The sequence below is a fragment of the Rhinatrema bivittatum genome, chromosome 10 (genome assembly GCF_901001135.1).
Source record: "Rhinatrema bivittatum chromosome 10, aRhiBiv1.1, whole genome shotgun sequence".
NCBI lineage: Eukaryota > Metazoa > Chordata > Amphibia > Gymnophiona > Rhinatrematidae > Rhinatrema > Rhinatrema bivittatum.
In genome coordinates this window covers 60,888,045-60,906,763 of record NC_042624.1, presented here as the reverse complement: position 1 = coordinate 60,906,763, position 18,719 = coordinate 60,888,045, and the positions used below count along the sequence as shown (strand labels likewise).

Below are 18,719 nucleotides of genomic sequence, written 5' to 3'. Positions count from 1 at the left end.
ATTAACTGTCGCAATAAAGGCGTTACATTAAACAGCGTTTCTTAACATATATTTTCTTAACATATCACATATAAATATAACTATAAATACAACTTAAATATAAGTATAAATACAGTTTAACTTAAATATAAATGTATAAATAAATATAAAATATAATGTATAAATAAATATAAAATATAAAATATATATATAAAATATAAAATATATAATATATTAATAATATATATATATATAATAATATATATATAAAATATAAAATATAAATATAAAATATAATGTATAAATAAATATAAAATATAATGTATAAATAAATATAAAATATATAATGTCTAGATGTCGCTATGTTTAATGTTTTCTCAATTGTATCGTCAATGGGTAATATAAATTGAATATCGTCTGCTTATATGTAGTGAGTGTGGTTTTTTCTGGAGAGATCCTGAAGTATTGGAAACCACACTTGGCGAGGCCAGTGAGGTGCTATCAGGATCATGGTTCCCTTGTCCTGATGTAACTTCACGAGAGTTTTTGAGAGAAGTGGAAGTGGAGGGAATGCATATAGGAGACCTGTCGCCTATGAGAGGGAGAACGCACCGCTTGGTTGTGAGTGTTGGCTGCGAGTGAGAGAGCAAAAGTTCTCTACTTTGTGGTTTTGACATGTCACAAAGAGATCTATATCAGGGTAACCCCATTGTTGGAAGATCGAGTCCGCCACTAAGGGGTTGAGAGACCACTCGTGTGGTTGAAAGGCGTGACTTAACTTGTCTGCCAACACATTGTCCACTTCCGGCAAGTAGGTGGCCCTGAGGTACATCGAATGGGAGAGGGCCTCCGCCCAATTCTGCGCAGCTTCCTGGCACAGTAGGTAGGAGCCTGTCCCTCCCTGTTTGTTGATATACCACATGGCCACCTGGCTGACCGTCTGAATCAGGATGACCTGATTGGACAGGCGATCCTGAAATACCCTGAGAGCATTACTGATTGCTCGAAGCTCCAGGAAATTGATTTGGTGTTTGGCTTCCTCTGGAGACCAATTTCCTTGTGTCTGCAGATTGGCCACATGGGCTCCCCAGCCGAGATTGGAAGCATCGGTGTTGAAAATTATTTGAGGGTCTGGAGCCTGGAAGGGCAAGCCTTGGAGGAGATTGATCTGATTTTTTCCACCAGGCGAGAGACTGACGGAGTGAGTCGGTGACGTGGACAATGGTAGACAGGGGCTGAATGCATTGAGTCCATTGTGACCTTAGAGTCCACTGCATGACTCTTATGGCTAGGCTGGCCGTTGGGGTGACCTGAACTGAGGACACAATGTCCCAGTAGGATGAGAAAACGGCGTGCAGTCGTGTAGCGCTGAGACTGCAGCTGGTGTACGAGAGAGACTAGAGTGACAGCTCGTTGTCGAGGTAGAAAAGCTTTTACCTGCAAGATGTCCAAGTCTGCCCCTATGAATGATAAGGTTTGAGATAGGACTAAGTAGGATTTGTCGTAATGGACGAGAAATCCTAGCGAAATCAGGGTGTGTAAGGTAAGAGGTAGGGACGACAGAGCAGTTTGCTGAGTAGGAGCCTTGATCAACCAATCGTCTAGATAGGGGTAGACATGAACACTTTGAGTCCTGAGGAAGGCTGCAACTACTACGAGACATTTCGTGAAGATTCGTGGTGCAGATGCAAGGCTGAATGGAAGCACTCAGTACTGATAGTGCTTGGGGCCTACCAGAAATCTCAGGTATTTGCGATGAGATGGAGTTAACGCAATATGAGTGTATGCGTCCTGGAGGTCTAGAGAGCAGAGCCAGTCTCATTTTTGCAGAAGAGGAAGGAGGGAACCCAAGGTTACCATCTTGAACTTTTCTCGTTGGAGGTACTTGTTGAGGGCACGTAGGTCCACAATTGGATGAATGCCGCCTGATTTTTTGGGGGATTAGAGAGTACCGGGAACAGAATCCTAGGCCTCGTTGTGAATAGGGCACTGGTTCTATTGCTCTGGACTGGAGAAGGAGGGAGACGACCTGTTCCAGAAGTGGTGAGTGGTCGTATGTTCCCCACACCAGCCGAGGTGGGGAGTCCGGTGGGATGGAGAGAAAGTTCAGGTGATAACCCTGAGAGATTATGGCGAGAACCCACTGGTCTGAGATGACTGTGTGCCACTTGTTGTGGAAATGGCACAATCGACCTCCCACTGGTATCTGAGGCAGTGGAAGCTGGTTGCTGCTCTCTATGCAGGAGTCAAAAACCGGAAGCAGGGCCTGGCTGAGGAGCTGCTTGCGGCTTTTGTTTTCGTATCTGACGAGACTGGGCCTTTTGGAAAGGTCTCGTGGAACGGTGGTGGATAAGACTTCTTTGGACAGAAGAATGACTTTTTATCCTTCCTGAATGGCTGCTTGGAGGCATACTCAGAAGGCATCAGAGAGAGCTGTCTCAGGGTCTCATGATAGTCCTTGAGTTCCGCCACCATCCGTTGAATCTGCTCACCAAACAGGCCAAGTCTGATAATCTGTCCTGTACTTCAGGGCGAACATCCGAAGACTTGAGCCAGGCCCATCTTCTTGCCGAAATAGCAGCTGCAGATACCCTGGTAGCAGTGTCAAAGATATTGTAAGATGATCTTATCTCATGCTTGCTTGCCTCAAAACCCTTGTTCACTAGGGTTTGAAGTTGATCTTGGAACTATTGAGGCAGGGAGTCTGTCAATTCTTGTATCTGCTTAAATAAGACCCTGTTGTATTGGGTCATATAGAGCTTATAAGAGGCAATTCGGGAGATGAGCACTGAGCCCTGGAAGACACGGCGACCAATGGCATCTAGAAATTTTTGCTCCTTGCTTGGGGGAAAGGAAGTGTGAGGTTTTGATCTCTTTGCCCTCTTTTGGGCAGATTCCACGACGACAGAGTGGTGATCCAATTGAGGTTTTTGAAAACCTGGGGCTGACTGTACCAAATAAGTGGTGTCAGCTTTCCTGATGACTGGAGCAACAGAGCCAGGGTGTTCCCAGTTCTTTTTGAGGAGATCCAGAAGAACTTGGTGAATAGGGATGGAGGTTATTTCCTTGGGAGCATCCAGGAATTGCAACAGCTCCATCATTTGGTGCCTGTCATCTTGTTTGGTCTGTAATTGGAAGGGAACCAATTCAGACATCTCCTTCACAAAGATTTTGAAGGAAAGGTCCTCTGGAGGAGAAAGTTTTCTGCTTTCAGAAGGAGACGGTGGTGAAGGCAGGTCATCGGTGTCTGGTGAAGAATCATCTGTCCAGGTATCATAGGAATCGGCATCTGCCCCTCTAGGAGCCCTAGGGGGACGAGACGGTGGAATCCCTGAAGGTCCTGGTCTAGGCTCCAAAGAAATAATTGGAGGCACCGATGAAGCCATCGAAGGCATCGATGAATGGATCGGTGGCACCGACGGACGTATCGGCATCGATGGATGGATCGGCAGGACTCCCGATGACAAGGTAAGTGGAGAGGGCACCGGAGCCATCGGTGACCTGGGATCCATCGGTGGAAAAGCAGCGATGAGCGCTTCCATTTTCGAGAGCAGCGGTGCCAACGCTGCCAGAATCAGGTCAGCGGTCGGTTCCATGATCGGTACCGGTGTCTGTGCTGGAGGAACTTGGAGTAGATGCATCGCCTTGTCGATGGCCTCCTAAACCAGCCGGTCCAGTTCTTCTCGGAGACCTGGAGCAAGCACCCCTGGCTCCGGAACAGAAGGAGGCGGCAGAGGCATAGCCGGAGGGACCACTGTTAAAGGCGGAGTCGCAGCTCCCAATCCCCTTTCGGGTGAGGGTTGCCTTGGTGACCCGGTCGCCGAAAAGGTCGGTGCCTTTTCTGGACGGGGTTTCTTCGACGGCAGCTCGGACGATGGTGAGGTCCATTATTTCACTCCCTGGATGGTCCGAGACTTCCGATATCGCTCTTTATGATCCCCTCGGTCCTGAGGGGGAGTAGAGGGAGTTGAAGGCCGAAAAGTCGTCGATGCCGGACGGTCAGCAGCCAGTGGTCGATACTGGCACGAAGTTGACTGTGCCGGTACTGACGACGTCGATGCAACAGACTGCATCTGGGTTTGAGCACGGAAGAGAAGTTCCATCTTCTCCATTCTGGCCTTGCAACCTTTTGGTGTCATTAGGGCACATTTGGTGCAGGTCAGGACATTGTGCTCACATCCGAGACACATTACACAGACCTTATTTATTTATTTATTTTCTTTTATATACTGACATTCGATCGAGATATCACATCGGTTTACAAATAACTGAGAGAATAGGGCAAGGTCCGCCCTATTTTACATTGTAACATGGTAACTTGTCAAAAGATCAATGAGAAGAGTATCTATTTTAACATTAATAGGATTTAAACATTTGTAAGATAAAAGGTGATAGTAATTAATATAACATAAATAATATATAAAAAATAAATACAGCATTGCTATGCAGTTAGGAATTAAGTAAATTTATGAGGGTCTGTTATGGACATGGTGCGATTGCAGTCCGGGCACCGACGGAACCCCGACACCATGGCCATGAAAAACCCGAGCCGTGGTACGGTCAATGGCCAGTAGGCCACGAGGGCCAAACTTGACGGGAATCGACTGAAAACGGGTAAAAACTTACTGGAGTACCGCGGAGTCAAAAATTTGAAGGAGGGACCCCTGCGGGGTATGAAACTTTTTAATAATTCCGTGAGGAAAATTCCTGTCCGGAATCTCTGTGGAGCTCCTTAACCGCATGGCTACTGCTGCGCGGAAAAAAGAAGACTGAAGGGGGACCCCTGTTGGCTGCAGGGTTAGTGCCATGCTGGGCATGCCCAGTAGGGGCCAGTCAAAGTTCTAGAAACTTTGATAAAAGTGTTCCGTGACTGGGCTCCATCCTGTGATGTAACCCATATGTGAGAACTACCATCCTGCTTGTCCTGTGAGAATTATTTTCGCATTTGAATCTTCGGATTCTTAATTTTCCTAAAATTTTGGGTGAACTTCCCGAGGTTACCTTAAATAAATATTTTTCGCAAGTTCTTAGTATTCCCTTCTGGTGAACTTCCCTCTAATAACAAAATTACTTTGTCTTCATCTTTTCAATTATCTACTGGTGTCTCTCTAGATCTCAGTTTCCTCTTTCGAATCTTACTGAATTTTTAGAGTCATCAGGACCAGAAATTATAGAAAGAGCCACTTTGTTAATTTCTTTTGTTCTTTGCCACAGATATGGCTAAAGTGATGTCACTATATTTTAAAAATCTCAATTCTCCTTTTTATGGGCAAAATCTTAGAATCTTTCCGGACATCTCAAGATTAACTCAACAATGGCGTAAAGGCTTTCTGGCCCTTAGAAAGGACACTCTTGAACTGGTGGCAACTTTCCTTTTACGCTATCCTTGTAAATGTTTGAAGTTTCGCTCCGAGACCTTTGTTATTTTTGCTCCCAAGCAGTTGCAAGCTTTCCTAAATGCTAGAAAGATAACTATGTCCTCTCCTGTTCTCATAGATTCATAATGTTATAAATAGGATCGGCATTTAATTTGTTTGGGGTCCTATACCTACTATAGCTTTTGTCTTTTTTTGTTTCTTTTTACTCCCTTAAATTCCACCCCCTTCTTTTTTTTTTTTCTTCAGTACTATGAGGATAACATTTTTTTTTTTTAGTTACCTAAATATGATCATGGCTGAATATATAAGCGTAAAATGTTTTGGATCTAAAGTCTTGCTTCTTGAATTTTCTTTCTTTTTTTCTATTGCTGTTATTCTCTTATTTCAGTAACAAAGTTGTATATATGCTTTGTTTAAAATTACATAAATAAAATAATTAAAAAAAAAAAAAATTCTTTTGGACGCACAATTTAGACGCCCATAGCAAGGAGTGCTTAGCTATGGGCAACTTCAGCAACCTCAGCAAAATTGGCCAGAAGAAGCGGGATAAAAACAGATGCTCGTATTGAGCGCCCGTTGCAATTGTGGGCACCCTTTGCATTTGAATGCTAGGGATGCACAATTCTTCCCTAGTGCGTCCTTTTTTACACGTCCTCTCATTTAAATACTGCATCGGGTGTGCTCAGGTGATGTGGCTGCAAATGCGTTAGGAAAATGGGTGCTCGATATGAGCACCAGTTTTCAACACGTGTCTTATTGCATCGATCTGAATAATAGCGAGAAGCTCAGCACAGCATCCATGGATATCCACTTAGCTGCTGTCATTACATTACCTTCGAAACCTATTTTAACCAAAAAAAAAATAATAGGAGAAAACAAGTAGAAACTCATAGATTATAAAGCTCCTCAGTTCTATGTTTTTCTGCACCCCATTAATCTCCTGCACATGTATTTTTTTGCCACACATCACCCTTTGTAATTGCATCTCAATTATCTAAACTACAAATATCACATCTCCGCCTAAGCTAATATAACAAATATCAACCATGTTATACTCTGCTATACCAATTATCTTCAACAATAAGAGATATCCAACAAAAAAACAAGGTTCACCTTCATCTCAACAACACAATAGGCTTATCCCAATCATGCTATCACCCCTTAATCAATTTCTAGGCTTCTCCCTTTTCACAATTTCTCTTCTCAACGCGCAATCCCTCTCCAAAAAAACTCATCTCTTAAATGACTCTCTCACAGAAGAACAACCTGATTTATTTGCCATTACAGAAACCTGGTTGAAAACCGAAGACACAGTCCTCCTCAACCAACTTCCAATACAATCTTACGACATATTTTCTATCCCGAGATTGAAAAAAAGAGGTGGAGGTCTTCTACTTGCTGCCAAAAAGAAATTTAAATTATCATTGCAAGTATCCAGCTGCTCTCAATCTTTTGAAGTTGCAGTCTTCAAATCCTCCCAATTACAAATTGGCCTCATCTACTCCCCTCCGGGATGTTTAGATTCAGATCCCTCGCCCTTAATAGAATGCATAGCTAAACACAGACTCAGACTCTCCAGCTCTATTGATGGAAGATTTTAATCTCCATGTAGATACCATTCCACACTCATCTAACTGTGAAGCCTTCCTCAGTTCCCTTAACTCCATGGGATTCAAACAACTCATAAACGAACCCACTCATAGAGCAGGTCATACCTTGGACCTAATTTTTTATAAATCAACATTTCACCCTCAATTCCAACATTACCTGCCAGCCAATACCTTGGTCCGACCATAAGTTAATCAACTTATCTTTACAAAATCACCTAACAATTACTACAGGCCCTCAAAAATCCACGGTCCAATTCAGAAAACTCTGCAACCCAGACACCCTTATCACCCATCTAACTCAAGAACTAAACCTAATGGACCTCACGGAACCAACTCTGCTTTAGCCTCATGGTCTGAAATCACAAACAAAGTTGCAGACATCACTTGCCCGCTAATCACCAAAACTATTCAGTCCAACAAGGATACAAAAAAACCTTGGTATACTCCAAAGCTCAAATCTGTAAAGCGTGAACTTAGGCATAGAGAAAAGTCTTGGCGCAAGAATCCTTCAACCTCAAACCTCATGGCCTTTAAATCCTTAATGCACCAATACAGGTTCTCCATCCTTCAGACAAAAAAGGACTTCTACTCGCAGAAAATTCACAACTTTATATTTGATCCAAAATCCCTCTTCTCTTTAGTGACTTCTCTCACCAAACAACCCGCCTTCACTTTCCCGGACGATAACGCAGCAAGTAAAGCATCTGATCTTACCACTTATTTTAAGAATAAAATTCCTAACCTCCTAGACCCCATCAAGAAAATGAAAGTCAACTCCCCACCTCATCTACTCCCCTCCCCTCCACAAATCACAGCAAGCCTTGAGATCTTTGAACCTGTCTCCACTTTGGAAATTGAAAACGTTCTAAAAAGACTTAAACCTTCATCACACCCACTAGATGCTATTCCAGCCAACCTCCTTATTTCAATTGCCAAAGACATCTCACACCCTATATCACAGATCATCAATTCCTCTTTATTACAAGGCCTCGTCCCCACTCCACTCAAACTCGCCATCCTTAAACCATTACTAAAAAAAGCAAATCTTTCCCCAGACAATCCAGCCAACTTCCGCCCTATAGCCAATCTCCCAATTATCTCCAAAATCATGGAAAAACTAGTTAACAAACAACTCGCCGAATACTTAGAAAACAACAACATCCTCTCTTCTTCTCAATTTGGTTTCCGAAAATCTAGAAGCACCGAATCCCTCCTTTCATCACTTTCAGATAAAATTCTCTTGAACCTAGAAAAAAAACAATCATCCCTCCTCATTCTACTCGACTTATCAGCAGCTTTTGACACAGTGAACCATGTTATCCTTTTAGATCGTCTAACAGAAATTGGCATAAAAAACACCGCACTTAAATGGTTCTCATCTTTCCTCCAGAATAGATTCTATAAAGTCAAGATAAACAGCAAAGTATCACCTCCTTTCAGATCCACTATGGGAGTCCCGCAAGGTTCTTCGCTATCCCCAACACTATTCAACATTTATCTTCTCCCTCTATGTCATCTCCTCTCCAAATTTAACCTTATTCACTATGTTTATGCAGATGACGTCCAAATCCTTATCCCGATTAAAGATTCATTACAAAATACCTTACAATTCTGGAATTCCTGTCTTCTATCCATCAATAACCTCCTAACAAATCTTGATTTGATTCTCAATTCCAACAAGTCAGAGTTCCTGCTCATCACCCCAAATGGTAACTACACTGCTCCCTACTCACACAACTTATCTCCACCAGCCTTTTCCACTCAGGTCAGAAACCTTGGGGTCACCATGGATAACCAGCTGAACTACAAAAGCTTCATTAACAACACCATAAAAGATTGCTTCTTTAAACTTCAAGTATTAAAGAGGCTAAGACCACTCTTATACTTCCAAGACTTCAGATATGTATTACAAGCAATCATTTTCTCGAAGATAGACTATTGTAATTCTTTGCTGCTTGGTTTACCCGCAAACTCTCTAAAACCTCTGCAAATGTTACAAAATGCCACTGCGAGGATCCTGACTAAATCTAATAAAAGGGACCACATTACTCCCATTTTAAAGAACCTTCACTGGCTCCCTATCAAACACAGAATCCTCTATAAATCCCTATCAATAATCCATAAAGCCATCTATAACTCCACCCCAATGGACCTCACCATCCCTTTACAGCTTCACTCCACCTCTCGTCCAACTAGACAAGCTCAGAAAGGCACGCTAAGAGCCCATCCTCTCAAGACTTCATTTAGCAAAAGAGCTATTTCCACTGTCGGTCCTAATCTCTGGAATTCACTCCCACCAGACCTTAGAATTGAACAATCGACTCCCACCTTTAAAAAAAGACTAAAGACCTGGTTGTTCAACCAAGCATTCTCTTAATTTCAAACTTAATACCTAAGCTTTGATCTCCAGGAAGGTCCACTACTTTGTATATAATTACCCTTAAGTTATTATTTTTATTTTCTCCAAGTTCTATTTATCCTGTTCATTGTAAGACATTATTCTAAATACTGTCAATCTATTGTTGTAATGTAAACCGAAGTGATTAGTAACTTTGTTACCAGAACTTCGGTATATAAAACTGTTAAATAAATAAATAAATAAATAAATAAGCTCGTCTGCACCCCTACTTGACGCCATTTTTCAGTTAGAAGTGGGCCAACACACACAGCCACACAACAATGCTGGCTTCTTGGCCTTTTCCAATTTTGACATATTTCCTTTCTTTTATTGTTTAGAACTTAGAAGTTCTGGTGGAGAAGCGGAGTAGCAGTGGCAGTTTTTAAGCTATGAAGCAGAACAGAAACAGTAGGCCCCAAAAAAGAAAGACATATGAGAGAAAGAAAGCGTAGAAGAAAAAGACTGAGGGGCTCACAAGGCAGTGCACGTGCTCAGTAAAACTTTGCTTTGAGAACTGGGTCGATGTCTGTGCTGTCGGATGGCATCACCCCCACGCGTAATAGTTAATATCGCTAATTCATGCCTGCTTGTTGGAGAACATACACAGACATCAGTATGATCTCATAAATCTCTCTTTGGATAGAATCGAGGTTAAAAGTAAAGAACACCATTTACGCATTATTACAATGCCAGAATATGGGAGCAGGCTACAAAGGAAGAGTTTGCCTTGTAGGATGAGAAGAGGTTTTAATCATTGTTTCAGAAATAAAGTTGAAAGGACATGCAAAACTGGTTTAAAAGACAAGAGTCAGTAAGCAACATTCTAGGGAGCACATCCTGTTTCTGCCAATATCAAGTAGGACTCAATTTTAGCCTTTCTGCCACAATAGTCTGATTGCGCAGTCCAACTTTATGTAGTTCAAAGGTCATATCTGTGTTATATAGAGTTCTGATGATAAACTTTTGTATTTCAACTTGGACTTCTGACAATGGCTTTTAAAAATTAGATACTTTTTCACATCTGTGTTGCCTGCTCTGAACAAGAGCTGTCTACCTGTTCATCCAACTTATAGATACCTATTTTTAAGGATTTGGATTTTGGGCTAAATGAGTCACTGAGCCTGAATCAGGAAATGTTTTCTTGGCATAAAAGAGGAGAAAACATTTGATAAATTAGGTTTGTGTTATATGAGATTTATATAAACATCTCTCAAAAACTAGTCATAGTTGATCCAATAAAAAAGTATCACCTACATCTGTTCAGCCTTATTGCTATGTATTCAAATGGACTACCACAGCAGTTACAACACTTTGTCTGTATAATCAATCAAGTAAGATTAACACACACTAAACAGCTTTTTTTTTTAACAAGATTTTTTTTTTTTTTTAAAATAAAAGCAATCTTTAACCTTACAACCAAAATTGCTAGTGCTGGAATAAAGGACTTTATAAACAGTCACACAAAACATCTACTGAAAATAATACAGTCTTAACTAAGCCTGTAACTATGTGCTCATAAAAGATTGTGCCCACCATTCTGATTTATGATGTGAGAATAGACTTCTTAACGCAGACAATGGAATGGACACAGTCCCCAGTGCAACATGCTACTAAGGATTAGCTGTTAAATGCCACTCTAGAGTTTAGAAAATGAGGATATATTAAAAAGATGACAAAACGTCTTAGATTGCAGTCAGTAAATATATATTTACTGAAAATTTATTCTAAAAATAGTTATACACTTACATTTGATAATCTTGTTCTATTTTGAGATTGGTTTTCTTAAAGCACCACACTGCATGAAATACTCCATATATATTTTGCTTGCTGCAGACTGGTTTGACTGAATGAATAAATAAATAGGCTGCAGAATCTCTTGGCACTACTGTTTAATTGCTCTCATTTTTCACTTTGGTTTCAGATAAGGAAGTGACATGTTAAACTGCGGTGACAAGTATTTAGGGGTCCTTCCCACCTTACAGGTTAATATTACCTATCACAGATTCCACTGCGACCTTGCCCTCTGTTCACAGTTAATAGAAGAAAGAAAGAAAATATGCTGGCCAAACATCTTGCCTACACTAGTTTGAGGGGAGGCGGATAATCTAACAGAAATTGGGAGTATTTGCAGAAGGCATTTTTCAAAGCAATTTACTTGGGCAAAAACCATTTTGCCCATGTTAATTGGCTGTCTGGAACTTGCCATCCCTCAAGGCAGATAAAGATCCATGCATTCTTCCCCAGTACGGGAAATTTAGCTGCATTTAGAGGTGGTGTTCCTGGGTGCGGGTTAGGTCAAGGGAGGAAAACTTACATAGATGGCATTTTCAAATCTTTGCACATTTTCAATGAAAAAAATAGTACCCACAGAAGAAGCAAATACAAATCCCCATGATGGGCACTTTGTACCTGTGCCAAGTTGCAAAGCGAAAGTACATGCTTTGAAAATTAATGCAACGTCCAAGGGTTAGAAGTTCTTATGGACGTTGTCCCACTGCAGTTTGAAAACTTCCCTCTTAGGGATAACTTTCAAAGTCATTTGTGCATTCCCCCCCCCCCCCCATCCAAAGATTATTCAGATCTAATCGGAAGGCTTCTTGACTCTGTAGTCACAAACTGGGATTACATTTTCGTTGTTTGCTGGAGTGCTTTGAGCTATACTATTTCTCTAGCACAAGGCCTGCCTTGCTGCTAATGTTGCTATTGTTTCATGCAAAGCTGCTAAAAAGGACAGGCTTGGTATCTCTTTGTGAATAGAAGTACTGCCTCCTGTAATGTTCAGGCTGATTTTTTCTACTTTTATTTATAAATTTTACATTTTGCCTTTATTTTTGTTTTTTTCCGCCTCACCTCTTCAGTCCTGACAAATCACAGTGGCCATGGTTTCTCTCAGGCCCAGGCCAGCTGCAATGGCAGTAGTTCCCGTAAGGACAAGCCCATATCACTATTAAGCGTGCAACTACGAACCAAACAAAATGGAAGCTGAGCAACACAAGATGGGCACTCCAGTTTTAAAATGGATGCAGCCAGACTGTACTGAGATGAACAGACTGAACATTTTTTCTTCACTTTGCAATTAGCTGGTATAGCTGGACACAGACTTGCTGAGCTGTGGCTTTGACAAGCTTTGTATTTAATTGAGCGGCCCATTCTGCATGCCAAGTTCCCTGCCTGTCAAAGAGCTTGCAAAGCCTCTGTAAGTGCTCTAGGATTGTCGTTTGGGACTGTGGTAATGTGTGAACCTTGTTGCCTACTAGTTGAGGGTGATGTTGCCCGCCTTTGTGTCATGACGTAACACTAACCAGACCCTGGACCAGGATCGCAGATGAGAGATTGACATCTGCACACCACTGCCAAGGACACACAAGATTAAGATAATTAATTCTCTTAAAATGGGTATTTAGCTTCCAAATATGTTTATGAAGTGTGAGGTGGAACTAAGCTGGCAAAAGGTATTTCAAAATCATTTGAACCAAAAATAATCTTTATATGTTAGGCTACAAAATAAATCAATGTCTGATGTAACTGTAAACCATTGTGTACTTAAACTGCCACAATAAAATCCTGTCTTAATCCTAAAGTAATTCTGGTCCCTAATGATCTTAGGTTGAATTTACCTGAAATCTAAACAATGCAGGTTTATCTATAAGATCATCCTCCACTGCAGTGGCTCCCTTTAGGCCTGGGACAGTGCAATGTGACTAATTTGTAGGCACAAGGGAAGCTTCCAACCCTTATCATAGAAACATAGAAACATAGAAACATAGAAATGACGGCAGAAGAAGACCAAATGGCCCATCTAGTCTGCCCAGCAAGCTTCACACATATTTTCTCTCATACTTATCTGTTTCTCTTAGCTCTTGGTTCTATTTCCCTTCCACCCCCACCTTTAATGTAGAGAGCAGTGATGGAGCTGCATCCAAGTGAAATATCCAGCTTGATTCGTTAGGGGTAGTAGCCGCCGCAATAAGCAAGCTGCACCCATGCTTATTTGTTTTACCCAGACTATGTTATTAGCCCTTATTGGTTGTTTTTCTTCTCCCCTGCCGTTGAAGCAGAGAGCTATGCTGGATATGCGTGACGTATAAGTCTTCTCCCATGCCGTTGAAGCAGAGAGCCATGCTGGATGTGCATCGAAAGTGAAGTATCAGGCACATTTGGTTTGGGGTAGTAACCGCCGTAACAAGCCAGCTACTCCCCGCTTTGTGAGTGCGAACCCTCTTTTCTTCTCCCCTGCCGTTGAAGCAGAGAGCTCTGCTGGATGTGTGAAGTATCAGTTTTTCTTCTCCCCTGCCGTTGAATCAGAGAACTTTGCTGTATATGCATTGAAAGTGAAGTATCAGGCTTATTTGATTTGGGGTAGTAACCGCCGTAACAAGCCAGCTACTCCCCTCTTTGTGAGTGTGAATCCTTTTTTTTTTATCTTAGTATGAAAATGGGTAAACTTTTAACATATTTATAATATGTTAAAAGTTTTAACTTTTATTATTAACATAATTTAATGATCAAGCATCGACCTTTAAGCTTGGTGATAAATTATCTCTGAAGTCATGAGTCACACCATGAAAGTTTATAGAATTAGATTGAAATATTTCCTTTATGGTTAAAAACAATATCACATTTAAATATGGTTCTTTAAACCTTGATTTACTGTTTAAATGGCCTAGTTGCAAAGACTGAGACCTATTGCTTTAAGTTATCCTGCTAAAGGCCATGTATGAAGACAGCAGAGACTGCATTATTTGTTTTATTGGAGAATTTTTTTATTCTGAGGTCTTTTTTCAGCTGCTCCATATAACAGTGGCCCATAGCACCCTACCACAGACAAGCCACAAAATGAGGAACTATTCATGTGCATTTCTGATGAACTCAGCTCTGAGGCAGCTCGTCTCTTCCTCCTCTACCTCCTATTCTCTTCCCTCAGCTTTCTCTCTCTTCCACCTTGAGATTTAAACCATTGCAACCAGTTCTAATTCTGTTACCAGTCCTATGCGAAGGATATTAGATGGAAATGGGAGGAAAAGAAGGAAATGGGTGGCAGGAAATATTTAAAAACTCACCAGGATGTGATCTACTCTGTCACGTTTCTTACGTCCAAATTTCATCATCTTCTGCCAATCGGTTTTGTGGTTTGGCTCTTTCTTTAAGTTAAACAGCTTCAGCACCTCAATAGTGAGGAAGGTCTGCAGAAGATAGAGAGTTATATACATTGGAGGTGAGGCACATAGCACTGGCACATTGACAGGCAGCTATCTGAATCCAAGTACTAATCTGACAACAGTTTAATGACAAATGACCTGGAGCTTCCTGAGTTTTAAAGCTCAATAAGGTTGATGCTATCAGAATGGAGCTTGGATGTGTTTTCCCAATGTCTGGATCCATTTATGCTTTTGACACTGGGCCCTGCACCGAAAGGCTTAAAAAAACAGTGGAAATTCAGTCAAATATTTGATTTCTTCTTTAACTAAGACATTTGCCTGAAAATATTTTTTGCACCACAAAATTTACTGGTGCTCACTGTTTGTCTGACTAAAGCTGAAGACATCCACCTGATACATCACAAATCCTTTTCTTGGACAATCCTCTATAGTGTCAGAAACAGGTCAACACCACAGACAATGAGAGAATAGCAAAATTGCTTACCTTGTAATAGATGTTATCCCAGGACAGCAGGTAACATACTGACGGAGCCCTATCGCATCACTGACGGAGCCCTATCGCAGGAAAACCTTCTGTCAAAGTTTCTAGAAACTTTTGACTGGCAGCCTGAGGCTACTGAGCATGCCCAGCGTGTCATGATATTCTCTGCCACAGGGGTCTCACTCCAGTCTCGTGTGTAGCAATAAGCTTTAGCAAAAATAAAATAATAAAAGGTATGAGACCCAACTCCTCAGGGTGGCGGGTGGGTTCTGTGAGGACTACATCCTGCTGTCCTGGGATAACATCTATTACAAGGTAAGCAATTTTGCTTTATCCCAGGACAAGCAGGATGCTAGTCCTCACATATGGGTGATTAGCAAGCTAGAGGCTGAGTCATTTAGTATTGAGGCAACAGTGAAGTGTTGTTGAAAATGAGTCAGCCGAAAATCACAGCAGATTGGTTGTAGAAGGAGTTGGGTTTAAACTGGAAACAAGTTCTTTAAGAAGGATTGTCCATAGGCTGAATCCTGTCGTCCTTCTTTGTCGAGACAATAATGAGCTGCAAAGGTGTGAAGCGAAGTCCATGTTGCTGCTTTACATATGTCCAGAATTGGTACTGAGCGATAGTGTGCAACAGATGTTGACATTGCTCTTACTGAATGTGCCTTTACTCGCCCCTGGAGAGGAAGGCCTGCTTTTTCATAGCAAAACTGTATGCAATCTGCTAGCCAACTGGATATAGTATGTTTACCCACTGCTTTCCCTTGTTTGTTTGGATATTAAGAAACAAAAAGTTGATTGGATTTCCTGTGGATTGCCGTGCGGTTTAAATAGGACAGAGCACGTTTACAGTCCAAAGTATGTAAGGCCTGTTCTCCGTGGTGAGAATGGGGCCTTGGGAAGAAAGTGGGTAAAACTATGGATTGGTTCAAGTGGAATTCCGTAACTATTTTAGGAAGGAATTTTGGATGTGTACGGAGAACCACCCTATCATGTAAGAATTTCGTGTAGGGGCATATGTTACAAGTGCTTGTAACTCACTAACTCTTCTAGCTGATGTAATAGCTATGAGGAAGATAGTTTTCCATGTGAGAGATTTGAGATCACAGGAATCTACGGGTTCGAAAGGAGAACGCATAAGTCTTGTTAATACCACATTCAGATCCCATGCTGTGACTGGTGGCCGAATTGGTGGTTTAAGTTTAGTTAAACCTCTCATAAACCTACTGACAAGAGGTTGTGTGGATATAGGTGCATCTCCCACGTTGTGATGGTAAGCTGAGATTGCACTTAAATGTACCCTTACAGAAGAAGTCTGTAGACCAGATTCTGAAAGATGGAATAAATATTCCAGTAGAGAAGGTACGGGACAATTGAAAGGATCAATATCCTGTTTGCACCAGAATGTGAATCTTCTCCATTTTGAAGAATAATTCTTTCGTGTTGAAGGTTTACGTGAAGCTATAAGCACTTGAGATACAACCTCTCAATCTTTCAACCAGTGTAAGATCAAGCTTTCAATATCCATGCTGTCAGGGATAGGGATTGGAGGTTGGGATGGCGCATCCGACCCTGATCCTGAATTATGAGAGTGGGAGCTACTCCCAGACGAATGGGATCCCTGACTGAGAGGTCGAGAAGTGTGGGAAACCATACCTGACGAGGCCAATAAGGGGCTATGAGTATCATGGTCCCCTTGTCTTGCTGTACTTCTCTAGAGTTTTGGTTATGAGCGGTATCTGAGGATAAGCGTATAGTAGGCCTGAGTTCCAAGGGCGAGCAAGAGCGACCTTGGCTGGCTGGTTCTTCTGTTTGTGCAGAGAACAGAATTTGTCCACTTTGTGATTTAGATGTGACGCAAAGAGGTCTATGATTGGTTGTCCCCAACGTTGAAATATCCTGGTCACTACTGAGGGATCCAGGGACCATTTGTGTGGTTGGAACTGACGACTGAGTCGATCCGCCACTACATTGTAAATGCCTGCCAGATAAGTGGCCCGGAGAAACATTGAGTGGTTGAGGGCCCACCCCCAAATCTGAGCGGCTTCTTGACAAAGGAGATACGAGCCCGTACCTCCCTGTTTGTTGATGTACCACATGGCGACTGTGTTGTCTGTTTGGATGAAAACAGTCTTCTGTGAAAGGCAGTCCTTGAATGCATGCAGCGCATAACGTATAGCTCGAAGCTCCAGAAAATTGATTTGATATGTTGCTTCGAGTTTTGTCTAAATCCCCTGGGTTTGGAGATTGTTTATGTGAGCTCCCCAACCCAAGGTGGATGCATCTGTAGTTAATGTTATCTGTGGAACTGGTTGTTGGAAGGGTAGACCCTTGCGCAAATTTATTTATTTATTTATATAAATATGACGACAAATTGTCATTTGTTCGCCCACCAACGGAGAGAGGAGCGTAGTTGGTGGGTTACTTGAATTGGAGAATGTAATGGTTGAATGGCTTGAATCCATTGTGATCGTAATGTCCATTGGGCTACTCTCATGGCGATCCTTGCCATAGGAGTGACATGAACTGTGGAGGCTATATGGCCTAGTAAGGTTAGAAACTGATGAGCTGTTGCTTGTTTGCTTGAGCAAAGCGATCTTGCCAAGAGGGATAGTGTTTCTGCTCGGTCCTCGGGTAGAAAGGCTCTTGAGAGGATGGTGTTCCGGTCTGCACCTATGAATTGAAGGAGGTGAGATGGAGTAAGGTGGGATTTTTGATAATTGATGAGAAAACCCATGGAATGAAGCAGGGAAATGGTTCGACAGAGAGGTGAGAGCTCCTTCTTGAGAGTGACTTCTGATGAGCCAGTCGTCCAGATATAGAAAAACATGGACACTTTGTTTGTGTAAGTGTGCTGCTATTACTGCCAGACATTTGGTGAATACTCTGGGGGCAGAAGCAAGTCCGAAGGGCAGTACAGTTTGCCCCACCATGAAGCTCAGATACTTGCAATGAGGAGGGAATATTGGAATGTGAGTGTAAGCGTCTTGAAGATCCAGAGAACAAAGCCAATCTCCTGTTGAAGAAGTAGAAGCATGGTGCCTAGAGATACCATCCTGAACTTTTCCTTCTTTAGAAATTTGTTGAGATTTCTGAAGTCTAGGATGGGGCGTAGGCCTCCGGTTTTCTTTGGAATGAGGAAATAGCGGGAATAGAATCCTCTGCCCTGCTGAGTCCGGGGCACTGGCTCTACAGCCCTGGCTCTCAGAAGGGTGGACAATTCCATTTGAAGTTGAAGGATGTGATTTTTGCTGAGATGAGAATGATTGGGTGGAAATTCTGTGGGAATTGAGAGGAAATTGAGTTGGTATCTTCGTTTAATTATGGAGAGGACCCATTGGTCCGAAGTTATTGAGGTCCAATTGTTGTAAAATATGGACAATCTGCCTCCTACTGGTAGGGTTGAGTGGGGGTTGGCATATAGGCTTTGTTCTCTGAGTGTGTCCTCAAAATCCGGTGGCAGGGCCAGTTTGAGGAGGTGGTTGGGCCCTAGCTGTTCTCTGTTGTCACTGTTGAGGTCTCTGTTGTGATCTAGGAGGTCTTGGCCTAGATGCAGGGGGATAGTATCTGCGTTGCTTGTAGAAGGGACGCCTGATGTCTCTGCGTGGTGGCCGGTGCGTAGTATGCGTGGATGAGACATGCGGGAGGAAGGATAACTGCCTCAAAGTTTCCATATGTTCCTTTAATTGGGAAACTGCATCTTGCACCTTGGAG

General features: G+C 42.1%; 1 protein-coding gene across 5 annotated transcripts in view; it reads right to left on the bottom strand.

Moving 5' to 3' along the window:
• Positions 1-18,719, bottom strand: part of CEP350 (centrosomal protein 350) — a 358,722-nt gene that overhangs the window by 12,078 nt on the left and 327,925 nt on the right. For all 5 annotated transcript variants that reach the window (XM_029617504.1, XM_029617506.1, XM_029617505.1 and 2 more), the window contains one exon: positions 14,426-14,548. In XM_029617504.1, coding sequence (XP_029473364.1) covers positions 14,426-14,548 — 123 coding nt within the window. The remainder of the gene's footprint in view (positions 1-14,425; positions 14,549-18,719) is intronic.